General features: G+C 42.1%; 1 protein-coding gene across 1 annotated transcript in view; it reads left to right on the top strand.

The window, feature by feature from the left end:
- The window catches only part of unc5cb (unc-5 netrin receptor Cb), a 180919-nt gene that overhangs the window by 108988 nt on the left and 49406 nt on the right, over positions 1–22525 (top strand). The window contains exon 4 of the mRNA XM_080756803.1: positions 3579–3682. Coding sequence (XP_080612929.1) covers positions 3579–3682 — 104 coding nt within the window. The remainder of the gene's footprint in view (positions 1–3578; positions 3683–22525) is intronic.

The raw sequence follows: 22525 nt of genomic DNA, 5'->3' as shown, positions 1-22525 counted from the left end.
AAGAGAACGACAGCTTGGCACGCGCGACAGTAACTTTTATTTTTGTAGAAGAGGCAAACTAATATTGTTTATGCTGTTGGCCTGTTTATTTGTATGCATGTGATGTGTTGCCATTATCTTGTACTTACGTATTATTTCCCACCACGGAGTACCCTTGCATCTCGGAGGACAGGCAAGACGGGCAGTGTCGGTAGGCCAATGGAGCAGGCGGGGCGTTACCATGTCTATGCTCGGACGTAGAATAGATATACGCTGGCCAAAGGCATGTTTGGCCACACTGTTTCTGTAATGAGCAGTAGAGACTAGTAAAGGCCCTTTCAGGATCAGGACAGACAAGTTTCGACGAACATTTTGTGTTTCTGCAATAGAACCCAACTACACATCTGTTGTTGCTTTGCCTTTTTTTTATTCGCATATCAGACGATCCCCATTTCAACAGAATTCACAAACAACCTGCTAAAGTCATCTAAAATCATAAATCTCTATTTTATGATAGCACATAATGTCTATAGCAGGACAGTACTATAATTTATAGCATGACGTATTTATTTATTAATTTAAGAACAATCTCCTTTGCATAAAGTGAATCCTTGAACTGAGCTCTTTAGTTTTGGGCTGTCCATGGACAGGATTTGTCAGGATAAAGGTTGATGTTTAAAGGGGTAAGGTGTAAGTGTTAAATAGCCCTATATTCTGATAGCAATAATTGCCATAGTGTTTGTTCAAAAACAGGGGTCTTCCCGTCTCTTTAATCCATTTTGGGCGGCAACCCCTTTTGGTGTTTTAAACATTATGTTATAATTTAGCTCCATGGCACAGTTGGAGGTGCGACAAAGAAAGCAGGAAGACCATCCTTCTGTACTAAATAATCAGAGCATTTTTAACATTTTTAACTAACATATTTGCTTCTGGGGGGTCCCTGGAACTACATATTTTGAGATGGGGGTCCGTGGCCCAATAGAGATAATTCTGGGGGTCCTTGACATGAAAAAGGTTGAGCACAACTGACATAGAAACATGGGTTTTTCAGAAAAATTTTAGGATTTAGAAGCCTTTTTTTTAATCGACGTCAGGCCTAAATGGGTTAAATACAATTGGTGATGATTGTAGGGTTGGATACAGTTGGTATCCTGACCTGAATACTTTCTGTATCCTCTATATACCGCTAGGGACTAGAGGATACCCCTGTTACTGAACAAACACTATACATTTATAGCAATGACTCTAGACAGAGACTAGAGGATACCCCTGTTACTGAACAAACACTATACATTTATAGCAATGACTCTAGAGACTAGAGGATACCCCTGTTACTGAACAAACACTAATACGTTCTGTATCCTCTACTGTATATACCGCTAGGGACTAGAGGATACCCCTGTTACTGAACAAACACTCTGTACTTTTATAGCAATGATTACATCGGAATTCTGAATAATATACTACACTAAAGCTTTAACTTTCTAACAAAAACATATCACACCACAATTAGGTTAGAAGGATTACTGTATGAATCACCATCAAGCAGACAACAGTAAACTCTATAGTGTTCATTTAATTTCTAAGGGTGTACAAATGGACCTGTCCATTTGGTTCCATTTGTGCACTCTTATGAGTTAACTAACACAATGGTTTCCCCCCTTGTATTCAACATTGGCTATTTTTCATTTACTCCCTACTCATACATGCTTAATTCTTTCTCATAGTTATGCTCCAAGGGCTTGAAACTTCACTTGAAGATTCACAAGGAAACATATCTTGGCTCAGTGTATTTACAGAGATGATGTGATTTTCAGCTTGATTTCATTCTCCCTCCAGGTTTATTGCATTTAATTTGTAAGCAGGGCTGGTCCATACTTAGTTTAGCAGTGATGGGCAGAGCTATATGATCCTGTCAAACCCTTCCTCACATTCTTTCACATTACACACTGTGACAAGGAGTTAAGAGGCGCGTGCGTGCGTGTGAGCGTGCGGTGCATGCGTACGTGCGTGCGTCTCTCTCTCTATACCATACACATCTCTGATTCAACCTCAAGGCTCCTATACATTTAATTGAAAACATTTGCCATGAATGTTTAAGAAATCTAAATCAAATCCAAATGCAAAGTGCATACTCTTAGTTAACTTTAGAGTATGCTGTGGTGAACTTGGTTACTGTCAGCTATTTTTGGAGAAGAGATGTGGTGTAGTTTGAAAAAGCGGTCGAAGTGCAGTTGTAACTCAGGTCCGTTTTACTAAGAATAGTATAGAGGGTTTATGTGATTAAGTGTGTATTCTGTCAGGCGGTTAATGAGGCTAAAGAACATGCCACTGATATCGCAGGCTGTGGAAAGAGCTAGCTGTCACAGGATTCTGTGGGTGGGAGTGTACATTTCACACTTCAGTGACCCCAGTGTTTCTTAGCAAAAATATACTGATTCTGGAAGCACTAACTTCTTGTCCCCTCTACTTTATACTGCCTCTCACTGTTGTACATTCATTAAAACCACTCGAACCCTATACTTAGTTGACCAGAGTCCCCCAGGGATCTATACTAGGCCACCTCCTGTTTTCAGTTTCACTCTACAATACATACTGTACTCTTTGTCAAAAATAGATTTAAGCTCTGCAGATCTGCTATTTTCACTGACTGATCACCCATGAATTGGGATGCTAGGATTCTTGTCGTAAATCCTTCCCAGACTGAACCCTCTCCTCTCCTCTCCTCTGCTCTGCTCTGCTCTGCTCTGCTCTCTTAACTCTTTATTTGTACATGATGGCGACTCTGCCAGTCACCGCAGTACAGTAGGTGATGATATGTCTAATGAGCTTGGGGATCCAGTGCAGAGCCTGTCAGCCCCACTGCCCTGCTCCATCAGATTTTCACATCATAGAAATATTGGATTTTTATTAGGAGAGAGGGAGAGGGAGGGAGAGGGCGAGAGGGGGAGGGAGGGAGGGAGAGGGCGAGAGGGGGAGAGAGAGAGAGAGAGAGAGAGAGAGAGGAGAGAGAGAGAGGAGAGAGAGAGAGAGATCCCATTAGTTTATCACTCCGGAGGTAAGTGACGATGACAGGGGAGAAGTCTCAGTGACTTATAGCTTTTGTATTACACAGATTTATTCACAGTAAAAACTTGAGTGTTTATTTAAATTAATACTGCTTCTTATTTGTGGGTACAGTACAGAACGCTTTTTTGTATCGCAGACGCAGTTGCCGTTTTCCTCTGTATTGTTTTTGTTATTTAATATTTTTGACTCGACTCAGCACTAGCCTCACGGAGCGGTATAAATATCACTGTGTGGATATTAGTCTCGTCCTTCTCAGTATTAGATTTTTTGCAATGTCCTGCCACATATTTGCATACTGGGCCCTGGTAGCGTGGTTCCAGACGAATCGTGTTGGGTCGTCACGACTTCGGCCGTGAATTCCTCCCACAATTGAGAGGGCCAGACTTAATCTGCCTGGGGCAATATGCATAGCAAAGGCAGATGAAGGCTGGCTATGCGAGACTACCTCCGCACAGTCCATTGTCATATAATGGATATCTATACAGTAAATATTGATATGTGGTGTTTTTCCTTTCTTGTGTTCTGTGCAGACTTGAGGAAGACATTCGACCAGGAGCCTCTTGGGAAGGAAGTGACTCTTGAACAAGAAGTGCTGCTCCAGTGCCGTCCGCCTGAAGGCATCCCAAACGCAGAGGTAATGCTTCAAAAGGCTTTTCAGCTGACCAAGACAACAGTGTTATTTGAATCCTGTCATTACTGTAAGAACGGATTGTTTATTTTAACCACTGCTGTGCACTATCCAATTCAATGAGACGAGATCACGAATAACCCAGTTGTTTGAGATTCAAGTATTATAGTGTTATCGATCAGACCCCATTAAAGCAATCATTTTATAGGATGATAGGCACTATGTTGATGGAGGGGAGAGAACCCCCTGGAGTCCCGCTTGTGGTGGTGGTGAATACACGATGCAGAAAGATGATGAAACCTCATCCTTGCTGAATCACTAGGACGATGGAGACTGTAAGAAAGCATGAGACATTCACAGGCACTGATGTTCGGAGAACGCAGACCATTGCCTGATTGGCTAACGGCCAGGGTTGTTCCGTTCCGATCACCTGATCGGAAATCTGGGCCGATCATGATCGGAATCGAATCGAATCGGGAGCAAAAAATAAAAGGTGATCAGGACATCCCTACTAACAGCAAGGATTCTGATTGGCTATTATGCTCAGCATAGAATTAGTGAATGAAAAGCTGTGAAACCGTGGGAAAGTGGAAGTTATAAATACCCAGAATAAGAATGACAAACAAATTAAATATACCGTGAGGAACAAGGTCTTCCTCATTGAACTTTCGCAAAAGGAAGGAGTATGTACAAATTATTTGACCGTGTATTCATTTAACATGGCATCCAATGGAAATGTCGGGCCTTTGCTGCTGGTTTTTAGCACGTACAATAGCCTATAGCACTGGCCTCATAATGTCATGGATGGATGGGGTGGGACGTCATGTCTTTAGCCACGCATGGCTCTTCCTGAACAGATGCTAGCCGTCCCCCCGCCTGCTCCTGGGCTCCTTCCTCCACCCAAACGACAGAGCAATGAGACCCAAGCAATGTTCCAGGCTCAGTGTGTTCCATTTGATCTCTCACTACGTTCCCTTCACTGGCTTCCGTTCGATGCCTGCAGCCGGTCCAAAACACCGGTGATGGCTATGGTACCTCCTTACTTTCATAACACAAACGGTCGGGCCAGGTCGGGTTCGGGCAGAGTTTGGAGAACTTTAGTTTTTAGTTGTAACACCAGCACAGAGCACAGTGCAGTACAGACTACGTTGTAGCAGTGTAGAGGAAGTGCAGTACAGTACAGACTACACAGTCTGACAAACAATAGTCTAACAAACAATAGTCTGACAGTCAATAGTCCGACAATCAATAGTCCTACAGCCAATAGTCTGACAACCAATAGTCTGACGGGTGCAGTACTTAGTTTAGACAGTTTTTGGTTTAGATTAGTCATTGGTTAGACCAGTCATTAGTCCTACAACTCCAACCCAACCCCGGACAATTGGCTGTCAGACTGGGGTGCATAGTGCATACTTAGTTTAGACTAGTCATTGGTTAGACATGGGTTAAGGTTAGGTTTAGGTGTGCTGCCCCGTGGGAGGTTAAGTTTAGGGTGAGTGTTTGAGATAGGTTGTAGTTGTAGGACTAATGACTGGTCTAACCAATGACTAGTCTAAACCAAAAACTGTCTAAACTAAGTACCCCAATAGTCAGATAACCAATACTCAGACCCCAACAGCACCACTCAGTTCAAACGGGTCTGATTTTTGATAGAAGCTGGTTATAACATACAGATATTGGTTACTTGTTCACATAATGTTTTGTTATTTAGATAGTTCTTTTGCTTGACCGTGTATGGTAAGAATGTTATTTAGATTGCATGTTGTTTAGACAAATGTTAGGTTTGATGTTTATCTGGTAGCCTAGGTTCTTTGAAGCACAGCAGTGGACTGTTTGCACTCTACTGTACTTACCTGACCAAGTGACCATTAGCCTATCATTTGTTGTTGTTGCTACTCTGATCTTGCACTTTGCTACAAAGTACATTGCTCTGGATAAGAGTGTCTGCTAAATGCCTAAATTGAAATGTGTAGAAATCAGTGTAAATGAACCGGGGTGGGACGATTCACTTATACCTCCCATTTCGATATTGATACCTATGCCGATTCGATTTATTAAATATATTGCGATTCGATATTGCGATTTATTGATATTTTTTCTCACAAATTACTTTGCTTTTTTTTATACTAGAACATTTTAAAACAATTCTAAACAATATAGACCATGAAAAGTTCAATCATACTAGAACATTTTAAAACAATTCTAAACAATATAGACCATGAAAAGTTCAATCATACTAGAACATTTTAAAACAATTCTAAACAATATAGACCATGAAAAGTTCAATCATACTAGAACATTTTAAAGCAAAGCCCTGGGGGACTGCAGTCACTACAGGAGGGTTAATGCATAAAGTGGTTAATTAAGTCTGCTTTGAAAAGTATACTGTAGCTGGAGAGCAGTGGGGATAGTTTCAGTTGAGTTTATTCTTGCATTATTTCTTATCATAATTTTCCTGGGATGACACTAGCAACTTTGCAGCAAATACATTCACAAACCTCTATGCTGGTTTCGGTACACAGTATGAATGTAGTAAATTATTAAAAGGATATGTATGTGTCTATGGGAGAACTTTTTCAGGCTACGACTGAAATCATTTAGAAAATACTTAGTAGTGAGGACAATTCATTTCACAATAAATCCTCTGTGTTTATTTAACTGTGAGTGTAAGAAATGTTTTCATTCTCAGAGTTAAATTAACTCTTACATTTATTTGTTTATTCTTTCACTGTGTATACTGTAGTAGTAGGGTTAGGGTTAGTTTGAAGAGTGAACTTGCATGTTCTGTTAATTCTATAGCCTACTTTATAGCGTCCTGTTTGTCCCAATAATGTCAGTGTTTGAAAAGTCCACTGTACTGTAGATGAGTGCAACTTTCTTTTTCTTGCAAAGTCATGCCTTTAATTCAGTTTGTACATTTCCTATTTGGACAGCCACCGGTATGTGGTCAGGGCGAGATAAATGTGTAGTTATCTGTACAGGGAGAGAAGAATGAAACTAGCCGTCCCAAAAAGAGCTGCTCTGTATTATCCTGACTCGGTCCGGACTCACACATCTACACTACATTGTTATGCCGGCATTTGAAAAGGTTCAGCTGAGACTTCAGCGATGCAAAGAGACAGAGGGGGGGATGAAAGACTAACAGCAGGAGGGGTTTTTGTTTTCGGGGGGCGTGGGGGGGAAGTGAACCCTGTAAGGTCTGTGAGTGACCTGGAAAAGCCGAGTTAAGTGAGTGGAACTGCACTGCAGTTATCCTCACTGAAAGTGCTGACAACCTAAATGGAGGAAAAGTTTGAGACCAAGCACTCCTCCTGAAAGCTTCCCTTTCTCCTACAAGCCAGACATCAGTTTGTACTGTCGCTGCTACTAATGGGGATTCTGCTGTTTGCTGGAAGCCTGTCCATCAAGACCCTGATTGGTAGTTATTAACGTCTCAGCTGGAGCCCAATCACTGTACACCTGTGCTCCCTGGGATCTAGGGTTGCTGTGGCAACGTAGCTGTGCTCTGATGAGGGACTAAATAGGAGAGCTGTCACCATTAACCACATGAGACCTAGCGTCCCTGTTCTCAGCATGTCATTGGCGAATATTTGCTCAAAATAGTTGATCTACAAGCTCACAACGCGTCACGGCGTAATTAAAGTAATGAAATCGCTGCAGTTTTCGCTCATAGCCCAGCAGGTGCCGCTAATTCCCCTCCTGCGGCTGCAGAAAACGTTTATTACATCAGAGACAATGGGAACTTGAACTGACTGAAACTTTTCATAAGGACTTTATGTTTTCAATCTCTATGATATGCGTTTTTGTAAATTATGGTCCCATTATTTCTAAAATGTATGATTAACCAAGGTATGCTATCGGGGCTTGGGGTTGGGTTCTACTCGCACCCGTTCACACCAATACAGCACCGTTTCCTGTTTGCTTGCACTGGCAGCCATAATCTTTTCACTGAATTAGTGGCTTCAAAACACTAGCAATAGTAGTCTGTAGAAACCAATCCATATTTTTGTCACTGTCTATGGTTCTGAGCTTTCAGATCGTCAATTTTTCGTCTATTTTCGGCAGTGGGGACCAAGTATACTGTAGACCCCCGGGAGACCCCGCTCAATGAAGTATAAAGGGTTTAAGTGGCTAAAAGCTTAAAGCAGACGTACTGGCTCATGTTAATATTCAGGGAGAGTGATGGCATGAATTGGAAGTTAGTTTAGTGGAAACCACAATTTGTTTTTTTTTCTCTGGTTGGCTTCTTGAAGTTGCTATGCTGATTTCAAAGAGTCCAATAAGAGTGGACAGTTGTATGACAACCAGTCAGGTTCAGGTACAACACATGCACCTTTTTCACCACTTCAAAGGGAAAAAAAACATTCACCAGATTGATCGGCGACATTCCTCTTTATTTCACACGTCTAATTTTGACAAGGTGTGGCGATGTTCTTGTTTTTCCTAGGTCGGTATACTCTGTAATGTGGACCGAGGCACACGTCCAAATCCATTAATTACTCACACTTACTTCATTGCTAGAATAAAGACAAGAGTTCCATTCCGTGCTCTCCTTTTTTGTATTTTCTGACCTTAAACACAGCTGTCCCAGAGGGGCTGAAAAAAAAGAGAAAGAAAAAGAAAACCAGGGACAAACTCAACGCTGAGGGACTTTTTTCCTCTGTGTTTGTCAGGCGGTTTGCTCACACAGGCCCTTTAGAGAGAAAGAGCAGGGGAAAAGCAGATGGGCCTAGTCATTTGTGGTTACATATGCATCTACAGAAATATGTAGCAGCGCTCCCTGTGAAGGAAAGATCTGTCATATTTTACCCACTCTGAGAAAAAATAATTGGGAGATGGAGAGATGGAGGGACAGAGTGAGGGAGGGAGAGAGAGAGAGAGGGAGAGAGAGAGAGGGAGGGAGAGAGAGAGAGAGAGAGAGAGAGGGGGGGAAGGAGGCAGAGGAAGACATTTTTTTGTAGGTTTGTTGGGTTTGGATCCAGTTTGCTGTCAGTGCTCCAGTGGGTTGTCAGGTCTCTGTGTGGCTGCTCTGTGCCCAGAGAGAGAGAGAGAGAGGCTGTCAGCCCAGCAGCGCTCTGGCTCTTCCACAATGCCCATACTCTTACTGTGCTTTAGTAAATCATTTGGATGAGAGTCTGGTGGATAAAGTGGTGGTTGGTGGTATTAGCATGGTTCAAATACGTGTTTGTTTGTGAGGAAAAAAATAAAAATGACTCAAATAGTACACATTCTATAACTGGTACTGTGCGTACCGTACTGCATATATAACTGAGCTGTGGCTGAGCAGTTGGTTGCACAACCACACTGTCTGTTGTTCACACATAAATACATGCACATACTGTACAGTACATAAACAATGCCTCATAAACACATACACACACACATAAATACACACAAACACACACTTTCAATTTTGGCTAATTCTGGCCACATTTTGCGCAATCAAGGCAGCCAGTTATAGCAATGATAATGTGGGATTACAGTTGATGCTGTTTTGATGAAGGATCTGCATTGTGTATTATTGTGTAACAAGTAATCATAAAAAGGTCATCATTATAATTTAGTTCCATAGTCAGTTTTTTTTTTACTTTAAAAACTGTGCCTGAATAATAGATTTTTTCCATAATATGCCTCATAATGCTTCTCTTAAAAGAACGCTGAGGATCCATCATCTATTCATCTTCAACCGCTTATCTGTAGTCAGGTAGCGGGGCAACTGCTCCAGCAGTGACTTCCGTCTCCAGAGCAACATTACTAACTTCATTCTGGGGGATCCCGAGGCAATCCAAGGCCGGTTTGGAGATAATCCCTCCATCTGATCCTTGGTCTGTGCGGGGGTCTCCTTCCAGTAGGATACTGAGCATACACAATATGAATCCTCTGTGGTCATTTAACCATTTACTGTATAGCTCTCGAGAATTCTCTCAGAGTTAAATGAACACTGAGGATTTGACTGTGTAGAGGCTCCCCTATCAGGCATATTGGGTGGTAGTGCAGTTGTTTTGAACAGAGACTGTGTTATCTCTATACCCTTATGGAAGATAGATCTTTCACAACAGACACAACACATTCATTCTCTGAAGTACAGATAGTCCCTTTGAAGCTGCACGCACGCACGCGCGCACACACACACACACACACACACACACACGCACACGCACACGCACACGCACACACACACACAGAGAGTAAAGCAAACAAGCGGCAGACATTTATGTTGGCTCTGTTCACCACCATTACCAGTGGAACTTTGGCCTGGAAGGGCTGAAATGGTGCGAGTGAGGTTTCCGAAATAGCACACGGATTCGGTCATCAGAATGAGTTGTATGTTGTGAATACATTAGACACTGCCCAGTCCTGTCCCAAAAGTCATTGTTACATTATGTTTCCATTGCCATGCATAATTGATATGTACTCCTTCTTTCTGGGCAGAATAGGAGAGGTGATTTGGTGGAAAGGGCCTTCTGAACTTTTTCTCCTATGTGACACAGGACTACAAAACTATGGAGAGACGACAATAAAGACATACTATAGACTAGATGGGGTGGGAGAACTTTCTAACAGCCCCACAAGGGACCTTTCCATTCATTACCTCCATGAAGCTCTTTCATTAAACCCCAACGCGCCCGCACGCAAGTGACAGACAGTCGCCCTTTTTTCACGCCCAAGAATATGCAGCGAGCTCATAAAACAGACTTAAATCTGCTTTGTGAGAGAATGCAGCAGCTTTATCACGCCTCTCTCGCTCTCTTTTCTTCTGCCATGGCCTCCATCTCTGTCTCCACTTCACAGCACTTGTGACAACCCTGAGAGAAAGGCAGGGTTCAGAGGTGATGGCGGAGCCCAGAGCTGCTGAGCCTGTTTCCATGGGAGCGGGATTTTAATTCAGGCATCTCCTCAGTCGTCCAGGGTCCTGCCGCGTTATCGTGGGTAACGAGTCATTGGTGCTCTGCAGGGAAGAGACCCCGCTGTCACGCTTAAGTCCAATGGTTCCACTGTGAGGTAGTCCACTAAACACAAAGGATGTTTGGCTTGGTCCTCTCTCTCTCACTCGTAGAAGTAGACGCAACACTTTCATGAGTGAGTTAGAGCTCATGAGTTAGAGCACGTCTTAAGTGCAAAACTGTGCAGCAGATCCAGTTTCCCTGTTTTCTCTCATACCGTGTAAATGCCAATGGCTTCACTTGATTCTTTAGCCCCGGTTCCACTTAACAGGGGAGGTTAAGGCTTAAAGTACACCAGCGGCTCGTCGGGTCACCTTGTCAGGGGAATGGCAGAGTTTCCTCCCAGTCGACATGGTGAGAGCCAGGGAGGCGGAACATGGAAGGCGGTGAAGGTGTCAACAGTAAAAGCACTTCAGAGTGCCCGGTGGAACAGGAAGTGTGTGTTCATTAAGGCTCCCCTTGGGAGAGAGGGTGTCAGGAGGCCAGATCTGATCCCTTTTGGCAACGGAGCAAAGATTGCCCTTCAGGTGTTTCAGCCGTCAATCACGCCATGGTTTCCAGTGCACAAGGCCATGATTCAATCTAATAGCGCTCGCTCGTTTTCACCCTGCTCTGTCCTCTGCCCTCCTCCCACTCTCACAGCGGCCGAGTCAGACCTAAGAAAACATACATTTCCGTTCCAAATGGCAACAGGGCTTTCCTCGCCTGTGTCTTTTTTTCTTCAGACCACCTATGAGAACATCATTCAAACCTCATAATGTTACTCAAGTGTTATTTCCCCATGTTAGATTGAGTTTTCATCCGTTTTTACTTGTATCACGTTGGTGAATGGGCTCTTTGCACGGTCTTCATTACCCTCTGCCCCTGCACAAAAAACAACCCCACTGGTGGCTTGCCTTGGGTATTTAAAATTATCGGGTGGCTTGGGAATCTAAAATTACCTTAAAGCTACGGAAACCCTGATACTGTATATCTAGGCATTGCATACAGTAGTATCTGTATCTGAGAAAAGGTTCTAGCAAAGGTTTTGTGGTTACATTACTCACATGGCCCGAGTCCTATTCTTAGAAGTTTGGAGCATTTGAACGGTACAGAGATGATAGAGATGGCTGCATCATGGAAGATGAAGAATAATTGAAGATGGCTCTCATTGCTATTTCTCTCCTGTAGGCTAATAGTGCTACGGGCAAGACCAGTGTTGGGTGTAACGGCGCTATTAATAACGGCGTTATGTAAGGGACTACTTTTATTGGTAACGGAATAAAGTAACTTGTTAGTTTTGCAATTTAGTAGTTAGTTCCTTAGTTACATTTCCAACAAAGTAATCCCGTTACTATAACGTGTCCCTGTTCATTCTGTTGGCAAGATTTAAAAATAATAAAGCCCCGATCTGTCTGCGGAGTTTATTTCTCCTGCCTTCTGTCCTGTGTGATTTATCCTTACAAGCCTATACCACTATACCATGTACTATACATCCTGCGTCTACTACATCCTGTAGTTCACTTAAGAAATAAAAGTATTGTTACAAGCAGCTTTTATTTTGAAGAGGAAGAGGAAGTTGTTTCGGTTGTAGCCAGTTACCATGACAGTGGTGCCGGGTGGTAGTGGAATAATAAAAACAACACGCTTTTAGCCAAAGTTCATAAAAACCGCATGCGTCTATGACTTAAACAATGTAGGCTAAACACTTCGGAATTACGTTAAACATGGTATATCCACCGTGGCGGCGTCATTAGGTGAGTACTAGTAAATGAATTGTTAAGTTTCATACTATCATTCATCATTCATCAACAGGCTGTTGTTGATGATGCCCCCCAAAATGAACAGGTTACACAGCCTACAGGATTCTCATTATGTTACTGTCACTGCCTGCAAGGATGGCCGCCGTGCCATTTCTTATAAACTATCTAATTCATACGTGGGTCGTCGTGGGTCCACGTGGAGTTGTTATTGTTGTTCATGGGCCACGGTGCGCGGCGTGGAGAGGGCATCAGAGCGCAGCGCAACAGCCTAGTCTGGTATTGTCTGTACTCTCTGCACTATAGCTCTTTCTGTCCAGTCCTACGTGTATAGGCTGGCGATTGTGGCGAATATATTCGTTAATAAAGAGAGTTGTAAAGGGGATATTGTCTATGGTCAGTTCATGCATGTGTATCATTCTCGTTTTTAACCGGGCCGTGCGGCGCATTGACGGTAGGCAGTAGGGCTAATACAATGTAACCAACTTGCGCAAGCATAAAAAAATGGGTTTTAATTGTCTGGTAACGGAAAATAACGGAAAATAATCTAACTTGTTACTTTTCTCAGAAGGTAATCTGTAACGGTAAGGGATTATTTTTATGGGCAGTAATCCAGTAACCTAACGACGTTACTTTAGAAAGTAACGATGCCCAACACTGGGCAAGACTGATGCTTTTTACTCTTGGTCGGAGTCACAATGTTATCTGTCCTTATATGGACACCAGGAAATGAGGGAACCATTGCAATACCTGTCCCACACACTCCTAACCTCCAATACTGTCATAAGGTTTTTTGGGTACAGTCTATTTGGTTCCATTTGTACATTTTCACAGTTATAGACCTGTCCATTTGGTTCTTAGTTGGGGAACCCGCTGGAACTTAATTTTAAGGACCCTCCTGGACCCCACATTGAGAAGTAGTGCCCTAAACTCTCCCCGCAGCTAAGAGATGACAAATCAACCAAAACAAATTAGCAAGACATTATTAGTACAAGTACACGTTTTGTGTTTACTTTCATCATGAATGAATGCGGCTTTGATAAGAGTGAAATGATTATTCAAAGAAAGCAAAGTTATCTAAAACATTACACGGGCTTCGTCATGAATTTCTTATCACAATATTTTGCCATAATATTATTTTACATTGATATTAAAGTATAGAAGCATGTATACTGTATATCTCTTCTGTCAGGAAGAAACCACCTAACTCCAAAATGTTCATTTTTAAGGAAATTAAAAATAGTCATTTTTCAGGAAATTAAGAAGAACTTATATTTTTAAAATATAATCATCAAAGTTGGTGTTGTGACTTTATATATTGTCAATTACTTGCATGAGAGGGGGAGAGGTGGTGGAGTTAGTTGCTTTAGCAGACATTTTGAGGGTCCAATGGAGTTAAGAGGTTTTGTCTGATGTGCTTTTTATTCCTTTTCATTAGTTCAATATTTTTTAACCAATACTCAGACAAAACAGGGTGTTCAATAGCACTGACTTATGAAAAAAAATAAAAAAAATAATAATAATAAAAAATCTTAAAAATGGAGTTAGGTGGTTTCCTCCCGACAGCAACACTAATGAGTTATTTTACAGTAGGGCGCGCCAGTGGCAGTGCATTCTGGCACATTAATATTTATATACGGTAGCCAAGATTTCTACACTCATAATACTACTAGCAGATGCAGAAACACATGGCTTGTTGTCTCAGAGCAAATTATTGTATAATCATTCTGTAACCTTTCGTGGCTCCAGGTGTGTCATTCAGTGAAAACCGTATACGCATATGCAGTATGTGAAGGGGAAAATGAATACATTACACCAGAGATGTTGTTAGTTAGAGATATATGCAGTGTGAAGAAGCAGTAGACCTAATAATTCATTTTCTGTAGAGGTCACATTTTTCATATTTAATGTATGCATTCTACATTAAATATCTCCCTGTTCCTTCTCCCCTCACCCCTCCGTCCACCGCTGCAGTCAATATATGATTCAATTTTGATACAGTATTACTATACTTACTATGTTGTTGCTCAGCACTGACGCTTAAAAGTGAGTGCATGGTATAGTGTGTATACGGATGTCCAATAAACAAAAGAATATGAACAAAAAAATGAGAAATAAAATAAACTGCTTTGTAACTAATTAATAGATTGCCCATTTGTTAATGGGCAATGGGCATGTATATACAAACGTGTATTTATTATATATTTCAGTGTACTTGGATATACCCACTGATGCTAAAATGATTCCTCAATGGGACTTTTTTCTTCCCGTTTATTTTTTGTATTTTTATTTAAAACAATCATCCATCATTACAAACATGTAATCTATCCATTACCCCATCCCTTTCTCACAAATTCAACATCCTCTCTCTTTGTTACTCATACATACAGTACCATCATTACCTCAGTTGAACTCCAAATATACAGTACATACATATATTGTATTAACTCACATATTTCAGTATACCATCCCTTCACAAAAATAAAAACGTTCAGCATCCTCATGCTGACAAAATAAATAGTGACGAGACCACATACTAAGTGTATTTTACTGTTGGGATAGCTGCCACACATTTTTTATATCTTGATCATTCCTTATGAGTATTCCTTAAATTACATTATTTGTACTTGTTGTCTTCTGGTGTGTGCATTACAGCTCACATCAACACAGCAAGCTGACTGGCAGGTCCTTCCACCCAACAGTTGAGAATAGCAGCAAACATCAACCACTAATAACACCTTCATTTAGTTTTGTCAACTGAATAAAAAAGTCTAAAAAGTCCCTTTTCAACACTTTATTCAGTTGAAAATGATGTTCTTTCCCCCCATTCGGAGGGGGACATTCAACGAAAGCTGATCTACAAGCTCGTTTCAGTGAAGAGATAGGGAGAAAAGAGTGGACCAAGTATATTTCACAGCACATCTCTTGTATTCTCTTTACATCATGACGTCGATGCTGGTAGTATATTGGGTTAACCTAACAACTAACTAACCAATCACCTCAATTGTACCTCCTGGCTATGGGCTGTAGTGGGTGAAGTATATGTGGACCACCATTCGAGCACAGAGCACCTCCATATTTTACATTGAGACATTAAGACACAGAACATGAAGTGTGCTTGTTAAGGGCAATAAAAAAAAGAAAAAAGTTGAACCATATTGGTTCCTAAAACCAACCAGCAGTAGGGATCATCAGTGGAATTTGCATAAAGGAGAAAAGTGGAAAAACAAAAAATAAATAAAAACTAAAACAAAAAACGTACCTTGTACTTCAGTCACTATCAGTCAATATCTATCTACCATCCATCCACTATCAACATGGTCCGACCATATACTGGGATTTGATACATGCTCATTACTTGTAGGGCCAAGGCCCCACAAGTCACACTATTGTCATGACATTTTGGAGGTCAAACTTTGAACTTTATTCCTTCTCTGCATATTGAGAGTACACTATTGTATCCATGAACAACTTAATTATCCTGGTTTGTCTGCATGTTTGTGTCTTTTTTCAGCGTCTGTCTGTCTGTCTGTCTGTCTGTCTGTCTTTCTCATCGTGTCTGTCTGCATTTCCACGGCCACTGCTTGCCTGTCTGTTTTATATGCTTCTGTCTGTGACAAGTGTGGCTGGATCTGCATTATGTTTTCACTGTGTCTGTCCACGACAGACATTTGACACAAATGTCCACTTGGACTAGATGATGAATTGATTAAAGATAGGTGGTCAAAGGTGAAGGTTCACTGTGACCTCACAAAGCATGTATGTTATTAAAGTCTTTCTAAGTCTTTAAATCACTACATCTGCTATGAATCTGGAAAGACATGATCTAAACTGAAACTGGGGGTATTTCTAGTTGTCTCTGTCACAAGTGTCACATTGTCCATCTTCTTATTCTGTCTGTCGTCCTCCCTCTTTCATGTGCCTCTCTGTCATTCATTTGTCTCCTTGTTTGACAGAACTTTATGACAGTTGACATGTGGCAATTTCCCTGTTAATGACAAGAATGTGCCAATTACCCTCCCTGAATGTTCCACTGCCAAACAGACACTAATGAGCAGTGTTTGTTGAGTTGTGCGGGTGTGGGTATGTGTGAGGGGTCTGGGTCTTTGTGTGTACAGTATGTGTATGTGAGTGTGCATGTAAGTGGATACAATATCTGCTGTTGAGGCATAAAGTCTAATCGCACAAGCCTCTTGACTTCAAAAACAGAAAAAACAATATGTATTCTCAAATGAACAAGGGGGGGTCTAATAACGGCATGGCTTCACTGAGGATCTATGACTTCATTTGGAAAAGTTTCAGCCCAATCCGAGCTCCATTAACTTTGACCATAAAATTCATGTTCTAAAAAGTACAAATTATGTGAAAAATATTCAGGAAGTTACTTCCTTGGCCTGCTGGCAATGGGGAATTTGGCCATAATTGGTCCAGCAATTTGCTAAATTAGAGACATACAGTACGGGACAGACATACAGTACAGACAGACAGACAGACAGACAGACCCTCTTCTATAAAGCTTGGCTTCTCCACTACGTTAAGACTCTTGTGCAAGTAAAGACATCACATAGCAGCAGATATTTTCCCTCCCATTTCCATTCCCTTGATTGGCTTCCGGTTGCTGCCCACACCGTACAAAACACTGTTGCCTACAAGGCAACCAAAAGCATGGCACACCATCCAACCCTTCAACCCTTCCCACTCACTTAGCTAACACAGGAATGCTGGTCGTCACTTCTCTAAAACACACATCCTAGACTCATCTCCCTCATGGCTCCCAACCATTGCAGTCAGAACTGCAGACTTTGTTTTCCTTCTTCTCACCTTTTGTCTATAGATGGTAGTTTACTATGCAGATATATCTTGGTCAATATTGTTCTCAGGTTTTAGTTACTTAGGTTTGTGTTTTTGACCACAGAGGTTATTTAGATACTGTAGTATTGTTTAGAAGGATTGTAGGTTCTTTCTGCACTTTACTTTTAATTTGACTATTTACCTTATTTGTTGACTAGAGTTCATTCTTACTCTCACACTTTTAAGTAGCTCTGGCTAAGAGCATGATGTGCTAAATTCCTGAACTGTAATAATTTATTATAGTTCAGTCATACGAGTGCCTGTGTAATGGGAGCTTATATGACTGACATGGCGACAGCATGGTCTTCATCGTGAGGGATGTTCCCGACATACACTGGGCTGGTGTTTTCTGTCATTTCAAAGACATCAGACTCCATCTCCTCCTGAGTCTCCACCGTCGATTCAAGGCTGGCAGTCATTGCAGCCTTGTCTGAGCGTGCTGATCGCTGCGCCTTTGTCTCGTCCACTTTGAAAGGCCACTCACCACAAAGCTTTATGGGCCCGGTGCTGAGGATGTTCTGTACGGGTGAAGTGGAGGGAGTGGGGTCAACGGAGGACAGACCCATCAACGTTGGGTCTGTGATGGGGGTGAGGACAGGAGTGTGCCTCACCTCTGTGGGCTCCTCAGATGGCTGGCTCTCCAGAAGGATGTCTGCGGGCTCCAAAACCTTCTGAGCTTCCACCTCTGGTTCAAAACTGGCAGTCATTGTGGTCTTGTCCAAGCCTGGCAAGTGTATCTTCATCTCCTCCACGTTGAGGTGCACGTCATCCCGTAAATTTATGGGCCTGTTGCCGAGGATGCTCTGTACAGGGCCTGAGTCATTAAACGCCACAAAGCCAAAGTTAGGGAGCTTCCCACCCCTCTTGATACTGAGCTTCAGGACTATCCCGTACTGCTCAAAGTACTCCTTGAGCTCGGCCTCGTCCACATCGTGAGGGATCTTTCCAACAAACAGTTGGTGGGCATCGGGATACCGGACTCCCCGCACCTGTGTCTCCCTCGTCTTCATCTCCTCCACATTGAGGTGCGCCTCTTCACGTAACATTATGGGCTTCTCGCTGAGGATTCTCTGTACAGGTGCAGAGTCATTAAACGCCACAAAGCCAAAGTTGGGGAGCTTCCCACCCCTCTTGATACTGAGCTTCAGGACTGTCCCGTACTGCTCAAAGAACTCCTTGAGCTCGGCCTCGTCCACATCGTGAGGGAGCTTTCCGACAAACAGTTGGTGGGCGTCAGGGTACTTGACTCCCCACACCTGTGCCTCCCCCTTCTTGCCTTCCCGCACTGGCCTGGGGCCCTTATGTACAGCTGGCGGGCCTCCTGGCGGTCTCTGTGCTGTTGCCTTCACTGCCGCACTGACAATCGTTGCGGCCTTGTATGGGCGCGTGAAGCGCGTCTTCATCTCTTCAACGTTGAGACGCCAGTAACCGTGAAGCTTTATGGGCCGGTTGCTGAGGATGCTCTGTACAGGTCCCGAGTCGTTGAATGCCACGAAGCCAAAGTTACGGGCCTTCCCACCACTCTTGATACTGAGCTTCAGGACTGTCCCGTACTGCTCAAAGACCTCCTTCAGCTGTGTCTTCTGCACATCGTGAGGGATGTTTCCCACAAACAGTTGGTGGGCGTCTGGGTACCTGACTCCCTGCACCTGTGTCTCCCCCTTCTTGCCTTGCAGAGGGAGATGCTTTCTGGTGACTGTCTCAAATGACACAGGGCTGTTTTCCTCCGGAGTAGAAGCTCTTGTCTTCTCCATCATCATCATCATCACTATAAAAAATCCAAAAACTATTATAGTATTTGAAGGGATTTTTCTAAATCAGGACAAGAGGTCTGTTCTATTATCATCTATTATATTCTCTTCTCTTCTATAGTGGCTGTGACCTGCCTTTTAAATGCTAAATTCAACAACATCATAACATCATTTATACGTCATAAAGGGCAAGTTGTGACTTGCACAACCTATCTACATCCAACAATCTCAACCAACAAACACCAATATACTGTACAGCTGGTCCAAGTGCTGTTATGTTGTCCATAGCGAGGGTAAACGATAGGGGCCAGTTTCGAATTGCAGAACGTCTGAAAGCAATGCGATTTATCTAAATTGAGCACTACAAATCCATATTTTTAACAAGACAAGGTCTAATAAAAGTTTGGCTTCCATGTGGATCTCAGACTTCATGGCAATCTGTGTGATGTATGACTCCATATTTGGGTGAGGTTTCAGGTCGATCCGACAAGTTAAATATTGTGTGTGTGTGTGTGTGTGTGTGTGTATGTATGTGTGTGTGTGTGTGTGTGTGTGTGTGGTAGTAGTGAAATTTGGTGCTGATCGATGCAGCGGTATGTGAGATTAGCCCCAGACACACTAACTGAAAGACCCTTTACTAGATTGCTCGCCTCATACAGGGCCCTGCCCTGTACTTTTAATGTTAATGTCAATAGCTTTAACAGTGATCGATTTGGTTTGGTTTTCATTTTTAGTGTTTATATTATAAGAAGAATTTTAATATATTCTTTTTACGTACACAGTGGAGTACTGTAGATGACTTCTTAGCTTTTACAGTATCGGTGATTTTATGAGTTTGTGTATGTCTACAGAATAAACAGCCCAGTGGTATTGACCTGTTCAGTCTGCCACATGCAAAGCCACGCATGCACGCACACATGCATGCACGCACCACACACACACACACCACACACCACACAAATAAACACACACACACACACACACACACACACACACACACACACACACACACACACACACACACACACATACTTTCCCTCTTTCTTCATCTGACATGAGGTTCCATCACTCATCTTTCCCTTCGTTCCTCTCTCACTCACCCTTCCAACTGGGCTAAAAAGCTCTTTTGTTCCATTTCTAATGAGCTCTTGAATTGAGAGGCAGCCTTTCTGGTGCAAAATTGATATAACGGCCTCTTTGTGTCACCTGTCAATCCCCATTACCAGGACAGAGTTCACTTCCTGTAGCCCTGTGGTTCGCTGAGGTGTGACTCTGGAGACAAAACACCCACTTTGTCCATAAATTCCATACTTTCTTTCACGTTCTTCTTGGCAGATGGTAATGGCAATCTTCTAGACATTGTCAAGTCTTTGTTTCAGACAAATTATAAGGGAGCTTTCCAGACTTCCTTGTCTTTACTGACACACAAAATCCTGAGTTTGCATTTAAATTTCAAATTTAGTCTATACGGTATGTGTCCTGTGATGTCTGTCTGTCTGTGATGTCTGTCTGTCTGTCAGAAACCAGCTAATATAACTCAGAAATGTTCGTTTTTCAGGAAATGAAAATATTTCAGAAAACCATATATTTTTTTAGGGGTGCAATGGAGTTAGCTGGTTCTGTCAGAAGCACCTTTTAATACTTTTCATTGGTTCAATATTTCTTTTGAGCGGTGCCTCTGCTCCATTACGCAGCTATGTGTGCATGTATGTCTGAGCACGGACAGCTGCAACACCTCGCCAATACCGCTGGATGCATGGCACTGTTGAGCAGCGACTCACACACACACACACACACACACACACACACACACACACACACACACACACACACACACGCACGCAGAGGCCAGGGAGGGGGGCAATACAGTACATATAGCACCACTCACTTCACACAGGTGTGATTTTTTTAACCAACACACAGACGTAAAGGGTGTTCAATAGCTTTTTTATATATATATATATATATATATATATATATATATATATATATATATATATAAAGGGTGTTCATTGAGATATATATTATAAATCTAGTCTACAAAACCTAAAAAATGATGTTAGCTGGTTTCTGCTGGACAGCAACGATACTACATACTATTTAAAACGATAAAAGCAAAACTGAAACTTGAAAATCCACTCTGGAAGCTAACTGAATCTAAACAGAATTGAACGGAAAATTTCAAAAATTACTCATGCATGCATGCACACACACGTGCACGCACACACAATTGGCCTTTTCCATTAAATTAATTGATGGAGATACGTTTTAGTGTGTGTTGGAAGATGTAATCAATTTAGCCTCTCGCCCTGTGGATCTGTGGCTTCATAGGTAATCCTTATTGATTTATGCTGGTAGAATTTGATAATTACCAAGGGCATCATTGCAGTCATTATGCTGATTACATTTGTGGGATGAATTTAATGTGCATCAGATTGATGCATGGGTGGTAGCCCTTCACCCCTATTGGTATTCATATGGAATAACAGCAGGAACTAGCTGGGTGACATGGGTTCATCACTTGTATAACCTCTGGATGAAAGCATAGGCTATCTGTAGCTAAAGGGGCTACAGGTCCTATGCTTGTCATCTTTCATGATTGTTACATTCATGTCTCGTACTGTATCTTTTTCAACAGATTCCAAAAATATGAAGTTATCATAAGAATTATTGGTACACACATAAAATTCCCTTATACATAAAATATATTGTACCTGGACCAGCTATGCAATGTGTTCCTATGATTAACCAAGTCACTATCAACAATTCTGTACAGATCTATACTCTTAACCAGATACGGGCAGTATTTGTAAATAGTCTTATGGCTGTGTTTGCCGTATTTATTTAACACAGCAATAACAATGTCGAAGAAAGTCAATTGTGTTAGTATTTAAAATAAAAATTATGTTGACGTGAAGGCCACCCATTTCATATTCTGAGATTTATTCGTAGATATATTCTATCCAGCTCTATTTTTTAATACCGCTAAGATTTCGTTTCCTGTTGGGGTCCATAATGCAGTTGTCACTGACTCATTATTCAAAAGCTTTCTTCATTAATCAAGTCACTAATGAAATGTAATCTTCATGACTGTGAAAACACGCGTTTTTCTTTTGAGCAGATGATTAGGGGAATTGTTTGCTGTGTAGCAGTATCATGCTGAGAAATGAGGATGATATCTAAAAGGAATCTGTGAGTGATAGAGAGAGACGGAATGCGTGTGTGTGTGTGTGTGTGTGTGTGTGTGTGTGTGTGTGTGTGTGTGTGTGTGTGTGTGTGTGTGTGTGTGTGTGTGTGTGTGTGTGTGTGTGTGTGTGTGTGTGTGTGTGTGTGTGTGTGTGTGTGTGTGTGTGTGTGTGTGTGTGTGTGTGTGTGTGTGTGTGTGTGTGTGTGTGTGTGCGCGCGCGCGCGCGCTCATCTCCTATGCATTAAGACTCGCATCAAGCAGGTCTTTATTGCAATATGTACGATGGAAAGGCTTCATTTCAGAAAGAGAAGTGCTAAGGAGGGGGAGGGGGTCCTACAGTATACTCCCTGGACATGTGCGATTGATTTAGCTGATAA

This window comes from Protomyctophum bolini (genome assembly GCF_963924005.1).
Source record: "Protomyctophum bolini genome assembly, chromosome: 22".
NCBI lineage: Eukaryota > Metazoa > Chordata > Actinopteri > Myctophiformes > Myctophidae > Protomyctophum > Protomyctophum bolini.
Note: the sequence above shows the minus strand (reverse complement) of the source record. Positions and strands in the feature narration are given on the sequence as shown.